The 11,179-nt window shown below is 35.8% G+C and overlaps 1 protein-coding gene across 1 annotated transcript; it reads right to left on the bottom strand.

Moving 5' to 3' along the window:
- Positions 1-1,616: 1,616 nt before the first annotated feature.
- On the bottom strand, positions 1,617-4,720 carry LOC124938333 (transmembrane 9 superfamily member 7-like). Its single transcript, XM_047478755.1, has 7 exons — positions 4,323-4,720; positions 3,986-4,150; positions 3,718-3,827; positions 3,529-3,640; positions 3,326-3,444; positions 3,089-3,242; positions 1,617-2,897 (listed from the first exon to the last, which is right to left on the bottom strand). The coding sequence occupies exons 1-7, from the start codon at positions 4,425-4,427 to the stop codon at positions 1,737-1,739; spliced, it is 1,926 nt and encodes a 641-aa protein (XP_047334711.1). The 5' UTR covers positions 4,428-4,720; the 3' UTR covers positions 1,617-1,736.
- Positions 4,721-11,179: the final 6,459 nt, after the last annotated feature.

Here is an 11,179-nt window from a genome sequence, read left to right as displayed (position 1 = left end):
GATATAGGTTGAATTGGTCAAATCTCTTTTGACGAAAAACTTATAAATCATCTAGGAATTGGTTTCAAACAAAGAAAACACAAAATTGAACCCTAAATATAATCAACTTAATCAAAATTGGGAAAATACAATTTTAAATCATAAATTTAATTACAGTAGGTCTGGAAGCTTACTAATGATGTGTAGGAAGCTTTCCCAAGCCCCGGATCGAATCTTAGCTCATCGGAGAGGTTTTTTACAAATATCTAGTTCGCCAGAGTTATTTAATTCTTCGAATTAGGCTTTAATGTTTGTTGATTATTTGATGGATTGGAAGAAGATCGCCTATAGGCTATTTATACCAAGCTAGGTCGGTTATTATGGACGAATTCAACTTCGATTTGTCCTTCAAAATCTTATCCTTTGAAATCTTTTTCGTCTTCGGTAACCTAGCTAGAGCATAGGATTTCACTATTGATCCTATGGTATTGAAGGCGAGGTAGAGACGTGCACGGTGGTGAAAGAATGGAGGAATAAGGTTGAGTAATGGCGGAGATACCCCTTTTGGAAGATCGTCGGCGTCGAGCGTGGCTTTCGGAGTTCGTGAAGGAGACGAACAAAACGAAGTCGTTTTTGTTTAAACAATACGCGTTGTTGCTTTCCGTTGACGCTGAAGCGTTTGGGCTAACGGGGTTAACGTCCCCGTTAGTTAATTTTGTGTGGATCGGGCGCGCGTGTGCTTCCGCTACAACGGGGTGCGTGGCTCCTTCCTGGATGCTAGATGAAAATTCAGCGTTGTTTCGATTGTCCTGAATTTTGCTGCAAAATTTAAATATAATTTCTGACACATGATTATCAGTTTATATTTTTAATAAGATAGTTATTTAAAATCGAATTTTTAATCATTTCTTGCGTTTTTCTTTACCAATTTAATACACAAATATATTTTTGACAACATAATAAAAAATTATGTTCATTTATTTTATTATAATAAATAAATGAACATAATTATTTTGTCATAAATTACACATAATTTATGTTAAAATTATAATTAAATAATTTTAACCATTTTGGATTTAATTTAGGTAAAATAAATATAATGTTTTAATCTTAAATTAATTTTGAATTTTTATTTAATTTTTCTAATTAAAATTTAATTATCATAATAATTAACCCTAATTTAATTTTTAATCTCTAAATTAGAACCCAATAAATTTTCATTCTTATACGGTGAAAAATAAATTATTAAAGAATATGGTACAATTTGATTAGATTAATAAATGAAAAGTATTTTTATATCATATACAAAAGTATTTTTAAATCATATATACAATAAGGCATGACTTATCTCAATAACCTCAACAAAAGAAAAGAATAATTTTGAGATAATGATTTTAAATATGTAATATTTTTTTTAAAAAAAAGACTTACAAAGATATTATATTTATAAATAAAACAAAAAATAACATTTATAATAGAGAATATTTTAATATTTTTATTAATAAATTTAAATATTTTGATTAATAATTAAAAAAATGTACAAATCAGTGGAGGAATCAAACCTTGTTTTTTTAGGATGCCAAGCAAATAAGGTTAATTCTTGCCCTATGATATTGACTTTTTAAAAAAGAAAAAAATAACAAACCATTTCATTTCAAAACTACCAAGTAATTATAAAAAGAGGAAATTACAACAGATCAACAAGATGAAAGTAACTTCGTGGTAAATCTTGAAGTTGAATTGAAGAGAAAAAGAAACTACTCAATCTTTACCGAAGAGTAAATCTTCCAAACAAACCAAAAGCAAGCATAGAACCCAACTGTGCCCGTCAAAATGAAAAACGTGAACGCCCCTATCAACATATACCCAAAGTACAAAATACCCGAAACCATCTTCGTAATCTGCAGCTTACTGAAGAAGTAAAAAATCGAGTAAACAAAAAGGTAAAATGCCGAAGAGCCAGCAGTCAAGTAAGATCTCCACCACCAATAGTAATCTTCACTACACAACTGAAAATAACACAAAACGATAGCCATCTCCGCACAAGTCACCATAAGAATCATAAACACGACGAAAAGAAACCCGAAGAAGTAGTAGAATTGGTTCAGCCAAATGGACGTGAGTATGAAGAAAAGCTCGATAAAAACCGCACCAAACGGGAGAATTCCTCCTAGAAGAATGGGGAAAGGAGGGTTTAGATACCACGGCTGATGAGGAATCGGTCTTGGGATTTTGTTTGTTTTAACGGGAGGGTCTATACCCGTCATCCTATAACCCAAATATCCGCCAACAAAAACCAACGGAACCGAGATACCGAACCATAAGAGGACTAATGCAGACATTGTCCCAAATGGAACAGCTCCTGAAGACTTCTCTCCCCAAATTAAACCGTTCAAGATGAAGAAACTCGAGAAAAGAATCGAAGGGTATAAAATAGCAGTCTTCAACGAGATTCTCTTCCAATTACCATCTCCTTTAAAGATTTTGAACAATCTCAAAGCGGAGAAGCCTGCAAACAAGCCCATTAATACCCACAATATAACCATGGCCGTCATTAGTCCACCTCGGTTGGAAGGTGAAAGGAAGCCAAGCATAGCGAATAGGAGTGTGACAAGTGTTACTCCCAAGAGCTGGGTCCCGGTTCCGACATAAACACACAACAAACTCGGGTTATCAGGTGGGCGAAAAACATCTCCATGTATGAGTTTCCAACCGGATTCTTCCTGGGCTTCTTCTTGGGAGTCTAGTTCGTTGTAATAGGCAATGTCTTTATACACGGTCCTGAGCATTATCATAGCCACCATTCCCGATAGGAAAAGGACAATCATCAAAGAGTTGATTATCGAGAACCAGTGGATTCTATCGTCGTTCATGAGAAGATATGTATCCCATCGTGAAGCCCATTTTATGTCACTAGGCTGCATGAGTAGATCAAGAGATGTATAAGAATCCTAGCAGTTGGAAGCTAGCTAAATCAAGGCATTCTTAGTGAGGTCTCTTAGGCAACTCTTTACTTGATTTGTTTATTTGTTGCTAAAACCACTTATTATGCAATGACACTTTTCAAAACTAAAGGAAACAAACAATTAAAGAAAATATAGTAGGATACCTCAAACAAAACGTCGTATGTGAAGATGATCTCGTTTCCTTCTTCAATCTCTTGAGGGACTGTGCTTGGTTGAATGTTGGTTTTGGTGTTGGTGTTACAAGTTACAAGCTGAGGATTCTTTTCATCATCCCAATTACTTGGATCATGATGAATGCTGCCCAAAAAAGTTGATAACCCATACAATAAGATTGCTAAGCTAAAGAAAAATGAAGTACTCGTGTAAAAACCGATTGTTACCTATTTGGAATGACCTCAAAACCAACAATACGAGCAGATTCAAACTCGGGATCATTGTGGTACTTCACTTTAAAACTTAGGTGATTGTTGATGAAATACTTTTCAACCATGCTTGGAGCCTAGAAAGTCAGGGAAGTTTTCAACATAAGTAAGAAAAAAAACACAAGAAAATGGAAAGAAATCAGTTGGCAAAATCTTTTTACCCCAACATACTGCCCTTTCAACCCAACCCTAAATCCATGTTCATAAAACACCTTATTCAGATTACCATCTTCTCTTTGCCAGCGAACTGCAACCGGAAGATTGTCCAAAATCCTAACAAATGCTCAATTGTTACATAAAAACAGTTTTAAATATCAAAGAGTAAAGAGCTGAATTGTCTCAACTCTCACATGTTGACGCGATAATCGTTCTCAATTTTCTCTCGGAATTTGAATGCCGATCCAGCATCCAGTTTAGCTCGACAAGCAACAACACAAAACTTCTCTTCCATCATTTTGAACTGTTAAATGTTAGATGATCAATCACAACTTTTAATGTTTTTGGAATAGAACAATATGTATATAGAAGAAGAAGAAGAAGAAGAAGAAGAAGAAGAAGAAGAAGAAGAAGAAGAAGAAGAAGAAGAAGAAGAAGAAGAAAGGGTTTGATAAAACTCACAGTATAAACAGAGTTCTCAATACGGTCACCTCTTAGAACTTCCCCCAAATTCTCTGCACTGTTAATGATTTTAGAGGGCTTGCAATAAGGTAAGGAGTAATAGTCATACGGGAGTTGTGTTTTTGTTGAGGAAAGCTTATTCACTTTCACCTCAAGAGTCTCCCCCTGTAAACGACGAACATGTATCCACTTAATAATCATTCACAAACAAAAGTGATTTTCAAATAAGAATGACTGACTGCTTCAAATGTATATATTTCAATCTATACACAATCATGAACTAACAGAATAAGAAGAATACGCATATATATATATGTATATGGAAGAGAGAGTTCACCGGCTGAAAATCGCGAGGGGCAACTCCTGGAAGATAGAATGAGTAGGCCGGAGAAGCTAGTAGAAACAGAACAAACGAGAGAACGGGCGGTATCATCATCATCATCGAAGCTCGTGGACGTGATTCGTTAAGTTTTCAGACCTGATGAGAGAAATCCATGTCCAGTTTAGGTTACTCTGTTTTCAACTGTAATGGAAGAGATCAAGCAAGCAAGCAAGCATGCAAAGGAAGTAAGGAAGGAAGGAAGAATATAAAAATAGTTTTGATTGTCCAAAAGGGTGGACTTGGCGTAATGGGGAATCGAGTCTTCTCGTTCTCTCCGTCTTGGGATTCGGCATGAAAAAACCCCAACGTTGCTTTTCCCGCCGATCACCGGCGACGGACTTTTCTTCTCCAATCCCCATACACATCTCTTCTCTCTATATATTTTTTCTTTGTCCTGACTTGACCCAGATTCATCCAGAATTTAATACTACTATCAAATACCTGTCAAAGAATTGTTTCAAATTAAAAATTGAAAATAGAGAAAAGGGGTAAGTTGACTTATTTTAAATTATTTAAAGATGTTTATTCTTTAATTTTGCTCAATTTATGATTTAAGAGGCTTTTTATAAAATATATTATCACTTAATCTATCATATATTATGAATCTATTTAATAACATTAAATTTATAATACCATTTTTTTTTTGGTATGAAAATGTGTTAAAAATAATTTTTTTACAAAAAATAACTTATTTAAAAAAAGAAAAATAACATTCTAACAAAATTTAACTAAAAGATTATTATATATATTTTTAAACTTAATAAAAAAAATTTGTATTTTACCAGATAAAAAACGCTAATCTGATAGTGGTATGAGTTGTGTCGCTTACATAATTATGTTTTTAAAGTAAAAAAATCTTAAAAATAAATCAGTTACACTTTATAGATAAACCTCCATTCAAATCTCAACCGAGATCAAGAATTATTGATAAGTTTAACATATATTTTCTTAATTTTTTTCGAATTTTAGAATAAACCTTATTAATTCTATTTTTTCTCGCAAAATTAGGGAAAATTAATTTTGATGTATGAAGACAAAATGAGAGATTCTATTTTTTTCGGGTTCGGTAGTTAGTTACGTTATAAAAGTACATCATCGCTAATTAAGGTCTCTACTATTATATTTTTTGCCTTTTAGAAAATATTATTTTATATTATACTTTTTAGACATTTTTAACACTACTTAAATTAATCTACCGTGATGATCCTAGTGCTAAGTTTGATTTTCATGTATACTATTCGATGCTTATGAAAAAAATACGAACTATTTTGTAGTCTTGTAATAAAAAGATTTATCAAATCTAGAATTTTTTTTATATATATTTATGAATATGTAAATAAATACAATAAGCAAGAATAGTACATGCTTATATATAAAAAAAATCATGGATGAAGTCCTACAAAAGAAAAGATGTAAAAAAAAATATAATATACATGAGCGTGCATATACAAACATTCAAACATTTCAAAAAAAAATTTGAAAAGATATTTCAAAAAAAAATGTGAAAAATCAATTTCTGGATTAAAAATATTTTTGTAAAACAAATATATCTATTTCATATTTTTTAGACAAACAGTTTGAAAGTTATAACTCTGGAATGTTAAGAAAATATTAAGGTTTTAGCCAAACTGGCACTAACTGAAATTAATTTTGTGTTTCGTTTCAAGTATCTTATATATTTTTTTAGAAAATAAATAGAGCAGTTAAATAATTAAAATTCACAAAATAAATAAAACAATACAAAAACTGAAAACAAAAAAGTCCTAGGGTCTAGGAAGCCGGGTCACGGGTCAGATCGGGTAGGGAAGATTGGCAGTTCAGATCTTCTGCTACCGATTGCCGTGTTCCCCTGTGGCGGACCAATCAGATTGCAGCATTATTAATTTAATAATAAATCAATCTGGGCAGGAGACGGAGGGAGGGAGAATCCGGAATCCGGGTTTAGGCCCGGGTTCACACCAGACGCCGTTAACGGAAGCGCCCGTTAACGCCCGGAAATAATATAATATTCAGATAATACCCAGATAAGATATCTTCGCTCTGATCTACACGCCCGTTGCCATGACCCTCATGTAAACCCCCTATACCCACCCATGAGAAGACCGTCTGCCGTTCATGAAAATACACTTACACGTCCATGTAATGACCGAATTGACATGCATATTATATTTACGTTTATTAAATATTAATTTAATTTATTAAATAACACAGGCAGCGACATAATATTCGCTTCAAGTAATTCAATCTTTTATTTTCTTGGATTTTTTATTTACTTTTTTTATTTAATTTTTTTTTGCCTCGAGACTCTATGGAGCGAAGATATATTTGCTTCAATTAATTTTAATAAAAACCCCATGTAAATCCCCCCTCCCCACACATGTAAAGACCGCTTGACTACCATGTAAAGACACTTACCCGTTTATGTGAAGACCAAAATTACAGGGATTTTATATTTCCGTTTATTAAATATGAATTCAATTAATTTAGGATGACATGCAGCAACCGAACAAATCTTCGCCTCAATTACCGGAATTTTTTTTTTTTGTATTTAATTTTTTTTTGCTGGAGACATTCATGAGCGAAGATATGTTTGCTTGAATTAATTCTAATAAAGACATCATGTAAAACCCCCATACCCACCCGTGAGAAGACCGCTTGCCTACCATGTAAACACATTTACCCGTCTATGTAAAGACCAAACTGACATGGAATTTATATTTCCCTGTATTAAATATTAATTCAATTAATTGAAGATGACATGCAGCAACCGAACAAATCTTCGCCTCAATTATCTGGCTATTTTTTTTTTTTTTCCGTTTATTAATAAATGTTAATGTAATTAAATTAAATTGACAATCAGTAAACGACCAAATATTCGCTTGAATTTTGTTTTTCGAGTAGATGATTGAAAGCGAAGATTTCTTATTTTCAAATAATTTTATCCTCACGTTCATGTAAAACCACCTCCCCTCCAATGAGAAGCCAACTTGCCTGTAATGTAAATTCACTTACCCGTGCATTAACATTCCGCGAATAAATCTTCGCTTCGATGAATAGTTTTTACTTTGCATTTATTTTTATTATTTTTTTAAGAAGTTACGATATCGAACGAATATTTATTCGCTTCCATGACTAGTTGATATAATTTCAATTTCCCGCTACAAGCCGACTCTCCCTCAATTTCATTTTCATAAGCAACTGTTCATATTCTTCTCTCTCTATCTCCCGGCGATAATCCAAACACTGAACGTCGAACCCTAGATATTTCGTTTATAATACAAGGATATCTTCTGAACATGTCGGGTAACCAAGGCAAGAACATGGAAGTGGATCATCCCATCGACTCCCGAGAGGTCGTCTTGCAAGTTTGTAGGAGCATAAACGAAAACGAAACTGCACCCACTCCGGCATCCAACGTCAATCCCAGCACTAAACCAGAGAGGTATGTTGATCTTATTGTGTTTATACTAATTTTACACATGTTTATTCAATTTATTTCGTATAATACTGATTTATGCTATCCCACCAAAATTAATGACTTGTAGGACCTATGAAAGGAAGAGGAAGAGAAATCCGAAGACGAATACTAAGTCTTCATCGACTGCTGAATCAGTTTCCACAGTTGCTGTCGAAGGTACTGATGTTGCTGCAGGTACTGATGATATTTTACCACCACCTTTTCCCCCTAAAAAAAAACCAAATGTTATTCCTACCTCCAATCCAACAGTCGATGAAGAGTTACCAGAACCACCCCCAGAAACCACTAATATTTCTCCGTCTACTACCCCATTCGATGAAGAGTTTCCCCCCTCTCCCCAAAAAACCAAAACCCGCCAGAAACGTAAAGTGACATTTCTAACCAGATCATCACCTCATGGCCTCGCTCAACTCATTCCTCAATTGAGCGTAGAACAGAGGGAAGCCGTTAAGGAAATCGGGTTTGGTTCTCTTCTTACAATGGGCGTCTCCAAGTGCCTTGCTCATTTTTCCAAACATGTAATCCAATCTTTTGACCCGGATAAGAGTTCTCTGGTATTGGCCAACGGTGATGAGATCCGTATCGATGAAGATCTCGTACAGCTCGTGATGAACCTCCCTAGAGGCTCAATGAACGTAGTCGAGTCCGTTGGGTTGGACAAGACTAAGGACCCTGCTTATTTTAATTTCTTGAGGGATTGGAAGACCAGATGGACCGGGGAAGACTCCAAAGCTCCCGAAACACTTTCTATGATCCCCAAGATATTAAGTAACACAAGTGCAGACAACGATTTCAAAATAGACTTCGTTGTCTTTGTTGTCTCTAGTTTTTTATGTCCTGTTCAAAATTCACGAGCCAGGTAAACATGTATTCAAACCTCTTATATATCTAATTGTATTTTTGAATACTGACAAATGTATTTTTTTCATTTCAGGTTCAAAATTCTCAAATCCTTAATGGAGGTTGATAACATAAAGGAACTGAACTGGTGCCACTTTACACTACAACGATTGGTTGACAGTGTAAGAAGTTGGAAAGAAAAAGCAAGTAAAAATAAAAATCCATATTTCGATGGACCTATAACCCTTTTATCGGTAAGTATTGTTGCCTCTCTTATATATGATTTATAGATATGTAATATTTTCTAACATGTCTCCCACTCCTTTACTCCAGATTTGCTACCTAGATGGTGTTTTTGTGGAAGGTGAACGTATCCCCTACGAAAGAAAATTTCCAATCATCTCCTGTTGGGATGACGTCAGCGTGTTGGAGTTTACCAACTTAGAAGGTCGTGCCGGTGGTTTTGGGCTGGGCAGGGCAAGGGCGCGCCTAGCAGTTAGACAACCCGAGAATCCAGTTGACTCGGTTGAAGTAAAAGAAGACGATAATGAGGTATGTGGAAACAATAAATTGACTCCCATTGTTCTTTATTATCCTGTTTTCAAGATTAATGAAGTATGTTTTTCATAATGTACAGTTGTTGACATCCAAAATCCTGCAAACTTTTAAAGATACAGCCCAACAGCTGAATTACCTATCAGGGGAGTTGGAGAAACGCAACATCGATCCGAAGCCCTTTTTTGAGGCCGGTTTCCTGAACCTCAGAGAGTCTGAAGGCTTCATGAAACACTTGAAGGTGGTGATCGATGGTCCGGTTCATGTAGGTGTGGAAGATCCTACAAGGGATGCACTTGGGGACACTTTACAGTGTGCGGGCTTGAAAGTCAATAGTCCCCGGGTTGATTACACATGTCGGACTGCAGTGGATGACCATGCAGTGGATGACCATGCAGACCATCAACCAGCACTGGCTGAACTGAATGATTTTGAGGATTCAGTGATGTCAAATCAAGAAAATCCATCCGATCACGAAGATCAGAATGATCTCGATGTTGCCGTTGTGCACAATGATGCCCCGTCACCACCTCTTCAACCGCAATCTGTTGAGGATGTACGTGAGGACATTTTAGATGAATCAGTCCTTGTTGAACCGGAAGATGTAGAGGCTGTATTTCATCACAGTCAAGCCAAGTCACCCCCTCCTCAGCAGGACGAACATGAGGATTCATTTCTGCCCAACAAAGATGACTCACCCATTGTTGAACCAACTGATCATGAGGGTGAATGCAAGGAACCGGATGGGGCACACAAAGTGCAAACAACCACTGTTGAAGACGATGATCAGGTTGAAGTGAAGGAACAGGTTGATGAACTAAAATCTCCGCCTGAAAATCCAAATGATCAGGGGGCAGGGAAGGAAAATGTTGAGGAACCCCTAGCTCAGTCTGTTGCACCAAGTGATCATGGTGAAGGCAAGCAACAGGTTGAGGTACCCAAATCTCATCATTTTGAACAAAATGATCATGGTGCAGGGAAGGAAAATGTTGAGGAACCCCAAGGTCAGTCTGTTGCACCAACTGATCAGGGTGAAGGCCAGCAACAGGTTGAGGCTTCTAAGGCCGTTGAATCTTCTGAAGATGAAGATGAAGATGAAGGTGATGGGGGGGGGACGCATCAACATTAAAGAATATCCTAAGAGGAAGATCTCAAAAATTCCTGTGCACCTTCGATCCCCCTACATGCAACAGGTTGCGGATATGTTGGACCACAAAATAACCAACAAGGAGCAGAGATTAGCCGATTTTGTGTTTGATGAAGACCTGCCTCCAACGTAAGTTAGTTCTCATTTTTTTAGAATTTTTAAAAATGAAATTATTTAGTTATGGTCTTCTAAATGAATGTATTTTTCAGTGACGTTCTGTACGAAGGTGCACCTGGTAATATTACCCGTCAATTACTTCGTTCAATGCAAATGGGTCGCGAAATTTCGAGCGAAGTGATTGACGCTTGGTCCATAATTGTGCACTTCAAATGCCGTAGGTTGCCAAGGCATGAACCAAGAATAATTTGTTTCTCATCATGTTCACATGTAAGTGCATGAACTGCTTTTTTTTGGCTATGTATCCTTCAATGTTCATGACTTTGATGCTCTGCCCTTATTTTGCAGGTTAATATGGAGCATGATGCCACCTTATTTTCCCAATCCATTGAAGAAGACATGAGGAACTACCAAATCACAAAAGAAGACCTCATCTTCGCTGACGTGGTCTGTACATATCCCTCAATTCCAAGTAAAGAATATGCAATAAAGTAATAAATGTTTGTGTTCTTTTTGCAGATATTCCTATCCGTTGTCTTTTCCAGACATTTCTTCCTTGTTTGTTTGAATATTAAGGACTCCAAAATCGTTGTACTTGACAACTCCGGCCGTCCTCATGGAATGAAAATTTTGGACAAGTATGTCACTTTGAGTAAACAACTCGATTGTTTTGTG

Source organism: Impatiens glandulifera, chromosome 5, assembly GCF_907164915.1.
Source record: "Impatiens glandulifera chromosome 5, dImpGla2.1, whole genome shotgun sequence".
NCBI lineage: Eukaryota > Viridiplantae > Streptophyta > Magnoliopsida > Ericales > Balsaminaceae > Impatiens > Impatiens glandulifera.
This window is presented reverse-complemented; position numbering and strand designations above follow the sequence as displayed.